The 14,176-nt window shown below is 39.5% G+C and overlaps 1 protein-coding gene across 5 annotated transcripts in view; it reads left to right on the top strand.

The window, feature by feature from the left end:
* The window catches only part of LOC117288872 (hyalin-like), a 45,054-nt gene that overhangs the window by 25,959 nt on the left and 4,919 nt on the right, over nucleotides 1–14,176 (top strand). The window contains exons 17-29 of one of the 5 annotated variants that reach the window (XM_033769726.1): nucleotides 537–767; nucleotides 2,959–3,195; nucleotides 3,642–3,878; nucleotides 5,502–5,738; nucleotides 6,612–6,848; nucleotides 6,981–7,217; nucleotides 8,271–8,507; nucleotides 8,640–8,876; nucleotides 9,009–9,245; nucleotides 9,533–9,769; nucleotides 10,959–11,195; nucleotides 12,476–12,730; nucleotides 13,302–13,556. In XM_033769726.1, coding sequence (XP_033625617.1) covers nucleotides 537–767; nucleotides 2,959–3,195; nucleotides 3,642–3,878; nucleotides 5,502–5,738; nucleotides 6,612–6,848; nucleotides 6,981–7,217; nucleotides 8,271–8,507; nucleotides 8,640–8,876; nucleotides 9,009–9,245; nucleotides 9,533–9,769; nucleotides 10,959–11,195; nucleotides 12,476–12,730; nucleotides 13,302–13,556 — 3,111 coding nt within the window. The remainder of the gene's footprint in view (nucleotides 1–536; nucleotides 768–2,958; nucleotides 3,196–3,641; nucleotides 3,879–5,501; nucleotides 5,739–6,611; nucleotides 6,849–6,980; nucleotides 7,218–8,270; nucleotides 8,508–8,639; nucleotides 8,877–9,008; nucleotides 9,246–9,532; nucleotides 9,770–10,958; nucleotides 11,196–12,475; nucleotides 12,731–13,301; nucleotides 13,557–14,176) is intronic. The other 4 variants (XM_033769728.1, XM_033769727.1, XM_033769729.1 and 1 more) reach the window with 4 other exon arrangements.

The following is a 14,176-nucleotide window of genomic DNA, read 5'->3' on the forward strand; positions in this document are numbered from 1 at the left end:
TGAGCCGTCAGTGCCTAAGTCGTGGAACTAATTTTTACTTGCACCAATTGTAAATTTGAGAGCACCACGCACACCTGTCCACTAACTGAGACACATCACACACAACTCTCCTTTAGTTGCTGAAAGGCGTTGACAAATACAAACATAATAGATAGATAGATTTTATGCCACAAGTCCAACTTGCCAACTCTAAGCTTATGCACATGTGTATAACCACCTTGATCATTTCATACATCTTCAACATTCAGTGAATGGATACAAAAGGTGTACAGTCTGTGCAAGTCTAAAGGCAAAGTCACCCACGCCCTGATAGCGAGAACGAAAACGATAACGATACAAATGCGCGCCCTCGATTGGTTGAATGAGCGTGGGCGTGTTCTGCGTGGAGCATTTCAACCAATCAAGGGCGCGCATTTGTATCGTTATCGTTCGCGTTGTCGGGACCTGTGTGACTTGGCCTTTATACGTATCAAAAACAAGAAAATTACTCAAATGAAGACTATATTTTTCTATGAAATGTAATTCTATTTCCCCAGATACTCTCCCTCCAGTAATAAGTGACTGTCCATCAGATATTGTACTACCTCTTGGTATGACTGTTGCTAACTGGATAGAACCAACAGCTACCGATAACTCTGGTAACCTTCCTATCGTCGTCAAGTCACATGAGCCAGGAACCAACTTCACTGAAGGAAGTATTGTGACGTACACATTTACTGATGGTGCTGGGAATGAGGCAGTCTGCTCATTTCTAGTTGTCATACTTGGTAGGTAGATCATATCGTGAGCGAGTGTTTAAGCACACTGGACTCAAACTGTGGTGTTTCTGATTAACAGAATGTTGGTCGAGTCCTGGTCTTTGCACTTTTTTGTAGCTTGTGTTGTGTAATGCACTCAAACTAATCCAGTACATTTATTATTAAGAGAAGGGGGTTTGCCCTTATGTTTCTGGCAGTGGCTGCTGAATTGTTCTTTTCTTGTCCCCCTCAGCCATTGGAAAATGCAGAATAATGTTAGAAATAAGTTATGCAAACACACTAAATTACACTAAAGCAAGTATAACATATTTTTTTTAGGTGGGCAGTCACATTATTCACCCTTCTCCCTCAGCTCCGAATTTTGCGTGCATCTATGGGTTGTTTCACCAAAAATACTTGTTGGTCATTGGAAGACATTTCTTATGACGGAAACTGATAATACTGACAATACCTTGAAAAACAAACCAATCAGGCAAGTCCAGAGATTGTTATTCCCTTTTTGTAAATCTCCAAGAAAAGCCATAGCTCAAAGCTGCAAGCAATTCAAGCCAGTTTGTGTGAAGTGGGCATGGTTTGCAGTTGAATATTGTCACTCTTTTGATTGGTTAAATTTTCGTTGGTGATAAAGAACCATGCACCGATGTGTGTTAGCACAGTATACTCGCTACTTTCCCATGCACCGATGTGTGTTAGCACAGTATACTCAGTACTTTCCCATGCACCGATGTGTGTTAGCACAGTATACTCAGTACTTTCCCATGCACCGATGTGTGTTAGCACAGTATACTCGCTACTTTCCCATGCACCAATGTGTGTTAGCACAGTATACTCGCTACTTTCCCATGCACCGATGTGTGTTAGCACAGTATACTCGCTACTTTCCCATGCACCGATGTGTGTTAGCACAGTATACTCAGTACTTTCCCATGCACCGATGTGTGTTAGCACAGTATACTCAGTACTTTCCCATGCACCGATGTGTGTTAGCACAGTATACTCGCTACTTTCCCATGCACCGATGTGTGTAAGCACAGTATACTCGCTACTTTCCCATGCACCGATGTGTGTTAGCACAGTATACTCGCTACTTTCCCATGCACCGATGTGTGTTAGCACAGTATACTCGCTACTTTCCCATGCACCGATGTGTGTTAGCACAGTATACTCAGTACTTTCCCATGCACCGATGTGTGTTAGCACAGTATACTCAGTACTTTCCCATGCACCGATGTGTGTTAGCACAGTATACTCGCTACTTTCCCATGCACCGATGTGTGTAAGCACAGTATACTCGCTACTTTCCCATGCACCGATGTGTGTTAGCACAGTATACTCGCTACTTTCCCATGCACCGATGTGTGTTAGCACAGTATACTCGCTACTTTCCCATGCACCGATGTGTGTTAGCACAGTATACTCGCTACTTATCAAAAGATTCACTAAATCACTGATAATGTTATATAATAAGGGAATAAAAGAGTGGCAACGAGTTCTTTAACGGCGGTTTAAAACCGCCAGGGTCGTGGCCGTGCGATAAAGGCCAGTGCCTTTGATTAAAAACAGTTTCACAATTCTCGACAATCTGTCACTTGTTTCCTTTGCGAATTTTTGACGTTTGCTAATTAAAAAAAAAAAAATTGTGGAGATGTTTTGTGCAAGTCGGATGGTGTGTATACGCGCTTCTACACACATATTAGGCGCAGTTACTAAAAGGGTGTTTATGAATGCGTATTATAAAGTACATTGATGTTTGTTGGTTGACTATTTTGAACTAACAAAAAAATATTAATCGGAGGAACAAAACCGAAATATTTCAATTTGTTGTAACTTCCCAGACAACCAACCTCCGGCAGTTAGTGATTGTCCGTCAGACATCATATTACCTCTTGGTATGACCATTGCTAACTGGGTGGAGCCTACAGCTCTTGATGATACCGGTGAATCTCCTCTGGTCATTAAATCACATGAGCCAGGAGACAGCTTCCCTGATAGAAACACTACTGTCGCGTACAGATTTATTGATGCTGCTGGGAACCTAGCAGTGTGTTCATTTATGGTTGTTGTTACACTCGGTAGGTGAAGTTTTCGTTTTGCGTGAACTAATTTTGTAAGAGTGTGTGCTCCTAACAAAATTTCTTTACTTTTTATTTGATTTCAAAATTGACAGCCATATTGAGTTGTATCTCTGTTATTTCCCCAGATACTCTACCTCCAGTAATAAGTGACTGTCCATCAGATATTATACTACCTCTTGGTATGACTGTTGCTAACTGGATAGAACCAACAGCTACCGATAACTCTGGTAACCTTCCTATCATCATCAAGTCACATGAGCCGGGAACCAACTTTGCTGAGGGAAATACTACTGTGTCGTACACATTCTTTGATGATGCAGGGAACCAGGCTAACTGCACATTTGTTGTGGTGGTTACATTCGGTAGGTTTGGTTTGTTGTTTTTAGAGCCAGTTAATCAAAATTTAACATTTATTTTTGCTGTTTAAAGGAACATTACAGAATTGGTTTTGCTACAAAACATTTGCTGGCAGTGTAAGCACTTAATATAATCCACCACATATATAAACTGACAAACCTGGAAAGTGTGAGAGCGATCAGCCAACTGGGTCACGAGAAAATAGTGAAAAGCCGATTACACATTTTGCATAACATCGATGCAAACAAACTATGAATAAAACGCTCACTGAGCGATAAACTCCAAAGGCGAAACTAGATAAGTTATATCTCATCAAATATAACATATCCGACAGAAATATTTCAGGGATGTATTCTACTATTATCATCATCACACCGTGTAAATTTTAAAATTGATGAAAAATAATATACGGCACTTCTTACATTGAGTTGTATCTCTGTTATTTCCCCAGATACTGTACATCCAGTAATAAGTGGCTGTCCATCAGATACTGTACTACCTCTTGGTATGACTGTTGCTAACTGGATAGAACCAACAGCTACTGATAACTCTGGTAACCTTCCTATCATCATCAAGTCACATGAACCGGGAACCAACTTCTCTGAAGGAAATACCACTGTGTCTTACATTGCCATTGATGATGCAGGGAACCAGGCTACTTGCACATTTATTGTGGTTGTTTCATTCGGTAATTGTGGTTTATTGTTTTAAAATTAGATCTGTGAAAGCCAATTACTCAAAATTGTGAACATTTGTCTGTACTGTTTAAGATTGAAGGAAAGTTTGCTGCACTTCTTAGGGGCCATTCAAAATTGTATTTTTTTTTTTTAAGTTTTGACTTTTTTTCGAATTAGTGGGTGGTTGGGTCAAGGTAAATAATTGAAAATCGAAATTCACTTTTCATTAAAAAATTATAAAAACGGGAAAAAGCCAGATCGTATTACTTGCCTGCGTAGCAGCGTTCAAATGCGCGTGGTAACCCAATGTACAATGTGAACACGTACATTATAATCTGTACAGGATGTACGTGACTCACCACTATGTGAAATACCATGTGCGTCACCCATTATGTGAAACGCCTATAGGAGTATGGCCCGCGTGTGATTCGGCACAACGGGCGAGATGACTTTTCTATTTTACTTGCAGCGGTCGAGTTGGACAACCAACGGGTTGGACAACAGACAAGATGAGCTTTTAAGTTGAAAGCACAACGATCGAGTTGGTACAACAATCGAGTTGGTAAACGGTCAAGCTGGTCGGAATCAAGTTGGCTAGCAGTGGTCGAGTTAACTGGAATCCATAACTTTCCAACCACGATAAACATGGCTGCCACCATGGATGTCAAATGCGCATCAATATGCATGTACCATGGGATGATGGAGGTAGCGACCGCAGACCTTCACGCATCGCAACCATTTTCTCATGCATTTGGGCCAGACAGGGAAAACAAAATAACAATAATGCACATCTTCAGATTGCAGGCAGTTTTTTTCAGAATTATCAACTTGGGCGGGCATACAGAGTAGGAGTATGAACAGAGTATGACTTTGAAGATTGTGCACGCTTTTGCTCTCTCACCAGATTCAGCTGACAATTCGGCAGAGCGCAAAATGCGAATTGCGCACAAGTTTGTCCCGATTCATTTAGCAAATTTGTTGAATGCGCCCCACGAGCATAGACTAAACACAACAGGTAGAAGCCATGAGCGGAGGATTTTGCACATGATTTTTGTTTTTGCCAGAGATTAATTTTCTTGGGGGAATATATCTGACACAATCGTACCTCCACATTAACCAGCAACATCTCCTGTGTACCTCATGTGAGTTTGAAGTATACTTAAGAGCTTTTTCATGCATTTTGAAAAAAAATTCCTCCACAAAAAAAATTATGCAAAATTATTGTATTATATTGTTTTGTTTTTTTTCACGGAGCAACCTGGGTTTTTTCGGCCGGCGATACCGTTAATTTCAAAGTAAAACAAAATATTTGTTTTCGGGGGAGGGGGGTTAACAAATCTCAGGCATACCTAGCCTCTGAACTTGGCACCGATCTTCACGGGTTTTGGTCACAACAAAAGTTGATGAAAGTTTTAGTCCGGGGCTAAAATAACTGGGCCTGCGGTGTTAAATTCAAGGCCTGAATGTGCATTAACATCCATGCACAAGAGTAAAAGTACTATACATGCACAATGCAAACCACATGTAGTTTTATTTTTAATATTGCAAAACAAATCAATGTTTTTAGAAATTGTAAAACATTTAACATTTTGAATGGCCCCTTATACTGAGTTATATCTCCATTATTTCCCCAGATACTCTACCTCCAGTAATAAGTGGCTGTCCATCAGATATTATACTACCTCTTGGTATGACTGTTGCTAACTGGATAGAACCAACAGCTACTGATAACTCTGGTAACCTTCCTATCATCATCAAGTCACATGAGCCGGGAACCAACTTTGCTGAGGGGAATACTTCCGTATTGTACACGTTCATCGATGATGCAGGGAACCAGGCTAACTGCACATTTGTTGTGGTGGTTACATTCGGTAGGTTTGGTTTGTTGTTTTTAGAGCCAGTTAATCAAAATTTAACATTTGTTTTTGCTGTTTAAGGGAACATTACAGAATTGGTTTGCTACAAAACTTTTACTGGCAGTGTACATTCGGTAGGTTTGGTTTTTTGATTTCAAAGTAGACCTGTGACAGCCAGGTTGGCAGTGGTGTCTTGCCTTGCCTTGCACCTTTTTGGGACCTGACGATTTGAATCCTAAGGGGCACTATGTGGTTTAGGCTTTCAGTTCATCCCTACTTGACTGCATTGGTTTTCCCTTGAACAACTCTCTGGGGATTGCCTACCACATCTTAAACAGCCAATAAAGGATGATCTCAATATTTCAACTATTACCTTTTTATGGTTAAATAGACATCGTAGATACCGGTTATTAACCATTTTACTCTCAAAATTTGCATTTAGAAATAAATAACTTGAGTCAAAAATGCATCTGGCCGCGCGACTTTTTCAGCCGAGAGTCAAAAACGGCTTATCTATTATAATGACCCCTTGACGCCCTAGTGACTATTTTCCCCTAATTGGGTTTGAACACAGTTCTCCAGCTTTGGCAAACCGAGGACGCTAATTTCCACATCAAATAGCCGCCACTGATGTCACGATTCCTTTGTCCTGCGAGTTTGTTTGTTCTATTTTTGTAAATCTGAGGTCTTGAAATCAAAATCGTAGAAAATTACTTCTTTCTCGAAAACTAGAGGGAGCTGGTTCTTTTACAATGTTTTATACTATCAACCTCTCCCCATTACTCATAATCAAGAAAGATTTTATGATAAAAATTATTTTGAGTAATTACCAAAAAGATTGATGTACCGCACTTCTTGCATTGAGCTGTATCTCTGTTATTTCCCCAGATACTCTACCTCCAGTAATAAGTGACTGTCCATCAGATACTGTACTACCTCTTGGTATGACTGTTGCTAACTGGATAGAACCAACAGCTACTGATAACTCTGGTAACCTTCCTATCATAGTCAAGTCACATGAGCCAGGAACCAACTTTGCTGAGGGAAATACTACTGTGTCGTACACATTCTTTGATGATGCAGGGAACCAGGCTAACTGCACATTTCTTGTGGTGGTTACATTCGGTAGGTTTGGTTTGTTGATTTCAAAGTAGATCTGGGAAAGCCATTCACTCAAATTTAAACATTTTGTCTTTTCTGTTTAAGATTGATGTACTGCACTTCTTACATTGAGTTGTATCTCTGTTATTTCCCCAGATACTCTACCTCCAGTAATAAGTGGCTGTCCATCAGATACTGTACTACCTCTTGGTATGACTGTTGCTAACTGGATAGAACCAACAGCTACTGATAACTCTGGTAACCTTCCTACCGTCGTCAAGTCACATGAGCCGGGAACCAGCTTTGCTGAGGGAAATACTACTGTGTCGTACATTGCCATTGATGATGCAGGGAACCAGGCTGACTGTTCATTTGTTGTGTTTGTTACACTTGGTAGGTCCAGTGGTATTATTGTAAATATTTTAAAGATACTTATTACAATTTGCAGCAATTTCTTTTTAACAGTAATGCTGCCGCATGGTAATTGACAGCTTGCTATTAAAACTATTAGGAAAGAACTTCTTTATTCAGTCAAGTTTGTTTTCTCTTGAAGGTTTGGCTTTCATTTGAGAATTACTGGATGCATACTTCCAGTTGCTATTTGTTGAATATAAAGATCACTCATGCTGATAAATTGTGAACAGCCACATGCAATTCTAAACAACTAAACAATCGACTAACACAGTGTTTTAACCACACTGTAGGGGGGCGCCAGCGAACAAATTTGGCTCAGCACTTTGAGCAAACTACATTTGGCTGCCCAGCACTGACACCCCCTAGATTGCACTTCAGCAATGATGACCCCATATCTAACCATTAATCATGTTGTTTAACCGCTCACCCTTTGAAGACTACATTAGATTTAGAGCCAACCACTAGAACTGGTCCAGCTACAACCCTGGTCATATTATACACATTTATGCAGATTTACACTTGAACAGTTTCAAAATGGCAGCTGTTGCGTTTTGTTTTGTCTATTTTTTGTTAATGTAAAAATCACACACAATAAATACACTAACTGCTTTCCGGTTTTGTTTTCTTCTCTGATTTGATTCAGTCTTGTGTAAGTTTGTTTGTCTCTCACTGTCTTGCTTTGATCTACATTTAAATGAGGTGAAGCGTTCCTTCACCCATACCATTCCGTTGATTATCCAGGATCATGTTTTTTCAAGGGAAAGTGTATTCATTGTTTGACTAATTAATTTATCCCAAACCCAGGCGACTAAGCTGTGAAAATTTCGAAAATTTTGATGATCATATGTGTTAGTGAAAACTTGAGGTTTGTTAGGGGTATGGACTTTACAAGTAATTGGTGTCTTTCCAGTATTTCTTGTATCTTCCTGCTCTAACAGAGTCAGGGGAATGAAGGTGTGCAGGGGACACTATTGTTTCACATTATGAATAACATTCCTTTTATAATCAGTTGTATCTCTACAATTTGTTCAGATACTCTCCCTCCAGTAATAAGTGACTGTCCATCAGATATTATACTACCTCATGGTATGACTGTTGCTAACTGGATAGAACCAACAGCTACCGATAACTCTGGTAACCTTCCTATTGTTGTCAAGTCACATGAGCCGGGAACCAGCTTTGCTGAGGGAAATACTTCTGTATCGTACTCATTCTTTGATGATGCAGGGAACCAGGCTAACTGCACATTTCTTGTGGTGGTTACATTCGGTAGGTTTGGTTTGTTGATTTCAAAGTAGATCTGGGAAAGCCATTCACTCAAATTTAAACATTTTGTCTTTTCTGTTTAAGATTGATGTACTGCACTTCTTACATTGAGTTGTATCTCTGTTATTTCCCCAGATACTCTCCCTCCAGTAATAAGTGACTGTCCATCAGATATTATACTACCTCTTGGTATGACTGTTGCTAACTGGATAGAACCAACAGCTACCGATAACTCTGGTAACCTTCCTATTGTTGTCAAGTCACATGAGCCGGGAACCAGCTTTGCTGAGGGAAATACTTCTGTATCGTACTCATTCTTTGATGATGCAGGGAACCAGGCTAACTGCACATTTCTTGTGGTGGTTACATTCGGTAGGTTTGGTTTGTTGATTTCAAAGTAGATCTGGGAAAGCCATTCACTCAAATTTAAACATTTTGTCTTTTCTGTTTAAGATTGATGTACTGCACTTCTTACATTGAGTTGTATCTCTGTTATTTCCCCAGATACTCTACCTCCAGTAATAAGTGACTGTCCATTAGATATAATACTACCTCTTGGTATGACTGTTGCTAACTGGATAGAACCAACAGCTACTGATAACTCTGGTAACCTTCCTACCGTCGTCAAGTCACATGAGCCGGGAACCAACTTCTCTGAAGGAAACACCACTGTGTCTTACACATTCTTTGATGATGCAGGGAACCAGGCTAACTGCACATTTGTTGTGATTGTCACACTTGGTACGTCTTTCTGTATTTTTTTTTGCTGATATTTACGGCATATCATATCTGCTATTTGTGAAAATGAAAAGTTCCTAAGGTTCTTGTGAAATTAGCCAAGGTTTGTAGCAAATTCGAAGAAACTTCTGGTCACAAGACCCAAAACTGAAAGTTGATGCTGGCTGCGGGTCCTCGACATATTTTCTATGTTTACACCCTGTGATTGTATCGGACAGCCTTAAAAGAAGTTTCTGCTTCAAAGATTCATTCATTCATTTTTTGAAATTGTTTGCTTTCTTCCGTCACAGATAAAACCGCTCCAGTTGTTATGAACTGCCCATCTAATGTGAGCATCCCATATGGTAGCAACACCACTAGTTGGTCGGAGCCTACAGCAACAGACAATGCTGGTCCAGTGACTAACGCCATTAGATCCCATACCCCAGGATCTACATTCTTAGATGAGATAACAATGGTGACTTATACATTCACTGATGCTCAAGGCAATCAAGCCAATTGTGTATTCTTGGTTATCCGTCTTGGAGGTTGGTACATTTGTCATCATCACGTCATGTGGAATATTCCCTACTTTTCTATTCAGGCTTTAACTTCCATCCATCGGTATTATTCCATGCCCACCCGCAGTAATATATTTCCAATAATTTTGAGTATTTATGTCCCTTTGAATATCTCGTTGCCACATTATCACCTTGACTTGAGAAAGGAAAGACAAAGGATCTCATAATAAGTTCTTAAATTTGACGTTGACGTTTGTGAGCCACAGCCAGAAATCTACCGTGGTATTCTAGATTCTCAGAACCCTCGGAGTTTCCTCTGATTGAGCCAAATTGAATGACAAACAATGGTGGCAGCTTGTCCATTCTTGCCATGTTTGTTAAATAAAGGGACAAAGGTCTGTAATCTTGGGGTTACATCCTGAAAAGGGATTTTACAAGGCATATTCTCCAGAACTTGTTTTCCCTATTTGTATGAGTTAAAATAAAGCACAGTTAGGTGTTTACACACTGGTAAGTCCAGGGGCATATTTTTGCCAGCTATCCTGCTGCAAGCAAAGAATTTAGGGGGAAAAAACGCAGTTATTTGAAGTTGTTCGGGTCTTAATATGTTTGTCAAGAAAAAAAATAAGCGGGGAAAAACATCATCTGGCGTGTAGTAGTTTATTCCTTGTGAGAAACAGTTTTAACATGGCTTGACTGTTGATTGAGAGATTGCTAACTAAAATCATACTAGAAATCTTGACATTTAAAGACAGTGGACACTATTGGTAATTGTCAAAGACTACTCTTCACAGTTAATGTATCTCAACATATGCATAAAATAACAAACCTGCGAAAACTTGAGCTCAATCGCTCATCAAAGTTGCGAGATATTAATGGGAAAAAAAAACCCTTGTCGCACGAAGTTGTGTGCTTTCATATGCTTGATTTGGAGACCTCAAATTCTAAATCTGAGGTCTCGAAATCAAATTCGTAGAAAATTACTTCTTTCTCGAAAACTACATCACTTCAGAGGGAGCTGTTTCTCACAATGTTTTATACCATCAACCTCTCCCCATTACTTGTTTTATGCTGATAATTATTTTGAGTTGTTACCAATAGTGTCCACTGCCTTTAAGTACGTGCCAATTGCCCTGACATAATGTGCCTAATGGTAATAATTTGTCTGGAAAATTATGTCTGTATTTATGTGGTTTTCTTTAACATTTAACTATAGACGATGTACCCCCTGTAATCAGTGGTTGTCCGTCCACGGTGGTCCTACCTCCTGGGGTCAATGAGGCAACCTGGGTCGAGCCTACAGCAGTTGATAACTCCGGAGAAGCACCAAGCGTGAATAAGTCTCTTGAACCAGGGAGTATAGTCAGTGGTAACACTACTACAGTAGTCTACACCTTCACTGATGCAGCTGGCAATCAAGCTAACTGTGTCTTCTTTGTCAAAACTACACCAGGTTAGTTTGGAGCCATTTTAAAGCCATTGGACACCTTCGGTAAACAGTATTGTCCAAAGGCCCAAACTTTGTGTATCACAACTTATATATAAAATAACAAACCTGTGAAAATTTAGGCTCATCGGTCATCGGAGTTGGGAGAAAATAACGGGAAAACCCACCTTTGTTTCCGCATGTTTCGCCGTGTCATGACATGTGTTTACTATAATCCGTAAATCTCGTTGTCGAGAATTGATAATTGTTTTAATGTTTTCTTAAAAAGTAAAGCATTTCATGGAACAATATTTCAAGAGAAGTCTTTTACCATTACCTTCTGTAAACCCTGTAAGTTATTTGTAAATCTGTGAACTTTTATTTTTGTTTCTGTTCCGAAAGTGTATAATGGCTTTAATAAGGCAGTAAGAGAGATCTAATGGATCAGCCGCAGATTTCTCCAAACTCTTCCTAACTTAGGATTAATCTTAGGACTTGCATAGGACAGGGACAGTTCTGTATCCAAATACGTAGGACGAATTGAACCCATCCTAAGTTAGGACGGGTTACTAGGACGGGTTACTCGTCCTAACTCGAGTTAGGATTAATTCTAGCATTTTGCGAAATTGGCCGCAGTCGATGTAATTGGCACCTGCAACCACAAGATGTACAAGGGGAAAACGTCATACCACTGCTTTACGTTTAGCCATTGTTCATGCTAACTATTGAAGACAACATTAACTTAAGCCTGTTTCACAGGTCAGCAAGAACTTAAGGCGGCCATTTGTCTGTTATGATAAGCACACGAGCCTTCCTTTTTCCTGTGCTTAATAGCGGCATACAGTAAGCACACGAGCCTTCCTTTTTCCTGTGCTTAATAGCGGCGTACAGTAAGCACAATATCAGCCGTTTAGCAGCTGTTGGGCCTGAATACCAAATTGTGCAAACAAGCTCAAAATGTTAACACAATGGTCAAATTTGTATCTTATATTCAACAAACATCTGGCATTGCCAGTGTTGGATGTCTTAATTCCGATTATCACAAAAAGCCATGAAAAGTTTCCTTTTCAAGCCTTGTTTGTTAACAGTGATTTGTAGTAAGTTGATATGTAATCAAAATATGAATCCCTTTGAAAAAATTAGTAAACCAGCAGTATCCTCTGTATTTTATGATTGGCTAATTTTAACATATTGCACATTTTCTTACAATCTTGTGGATATGTACAGTACTGAACTCATCAAAGTCTGTATTGGCTAATTTGGACATCTCCTTACAATTTTTTATTTCCAACCCTTTGCTTTTCTAGTTGATTTGCCACCGATGGTATTTGCATGTCCGGAGAGCATCAGTGTGTCCCTGCTGCTATCTGAGGTTGATGAAGGGGCATCTACAATCTGGGCTGAACCCTTTGCCATTGATGACTCTGGTGTTGAGCCTACATTAGTTCAGACTCATGCTCCAGGATCTAAGTTCCCACTTGGAGATACAACTGTTACATACACCTATAGTGACCAAGCAGATAACCAAGCCAACTGCTCATTTGTTGTCTCTGTCCAATCAGGTACTTTGATTTGTCTACAAAAAAACATCTTTTCGTGGAGAAGCTCATATTATCTTTAATAGAGGTTAAATTTGCATCAGGGATAATGAATATTCAGTCTGATTTCACCCACACACACAGGCGCATGCCAGCACTGCACACTGAACACCCTCCCATAAATAGCACTGGTCTGGAGTTTATAGGGGTCAGGGGTTGAAATCTTGCGGTGTTTTTTTTTCTTTTCTTTTTTTCACAAAGCTTTGGAGGGTGCTGAGTCTGCAGGGCTGGCACACGTTTTGTGTGTGGGTGAAACCAGGGACAATATTCTCATATTTTCTGGATTTTTGATGATTTTATAGAGGGGGATATGGTTTTATAGACCATATATCTTGTTGTTATGAGTTATCCCTTATTTACTTCCTATGGTTCAGCTTTAACTTGGTAGCAGAATTCACAATCTTATTTTTATAATGGATTGGAGATTGAAACTTTCAAAAGTAGTAATAATTATACTTGTCAATAGGAAGAAAAACAATAACTTAAAAATCTTCAGACTGTAATAGTATTGATTGAATATCTTGTTTTCCTTTAGTTGATGATGTCCCACCAGTCATCACAGGTTGTCCTGCCAACATGGTTCTAGATCTTCCATTAACACAGCCTAACATTGTTGTTAGATGGACAGAGCCATCAGCTATGGATGAATCTGGTGAAGCGCCCTCTCTCATTAAGACTCACACCCCTGGGGATTCATTCCTTGAAGGAGTAACGAGAGTCAGGTATACATTCAGTGATGATCGCAACAATCAGGAAGAATGCTCATTTGATATCATAGTGGTTAGAGAAGGTAAGGGTTAAAAACTCTCTGGAACCTTTTTGTTTTCTCCACTTTGCGCTTGAAAATGTTCACAAGGACAATTGGCTCCAACTACTATCTACAAGGCTGAGAAATCACTGTATATGCAGACTTGCACAGGGCCCGATTTAATAGAGCTGCTAAGCACAAAAATTTGCTTAGCATAAAATTTCTTTCTTGATAAAAACAGGATTACATTGTACCAACAAAATTTCTCTTTGTTGCATATTGCTTGTTACTAGTAATCAGCTGTTGTTTGCTTATCCTGAAAATCACATGGAAATTTGGTTGGTAATCATGTTGTTATCAAGGAAGAAATTTCATGCTAAGCAAATTTTCGTGCTTAGCAGCTCTATGAAATTGGGCCCTGGTGTAGGGCAAAGCAATAAGCATGATAAGTTTTCAATCTCAGTGTGATTTAAGGAGTATTGGGAACCAATACAATGGAAATAACTAACCCATAATTACAAAGTAGGCCAATGTCACCAAACTCGGACTTCTGGTTCAAAGTAACCTTTAATTGGGACCTCTATTCATTAATGAGGATAACTCATTGAGTATCAAAGGATGTAATAAAACTCTTGAGGCCTATGGCAGGAGATGGTTATTAC

This window comes from Asterias rubens, chromosome 4 (assembly GCF_902459465.1).
Source record: "Asterias rubens chromosome 4, eAstRub1.3, whole genome shotgun sequence".
Classification (NCBI taxonomy): Eukaryota; Metazoa; Echinodermata; class Asteroidea; order Forcipulatida; family Asteriidae; genus Asterias; species Asterias rubens.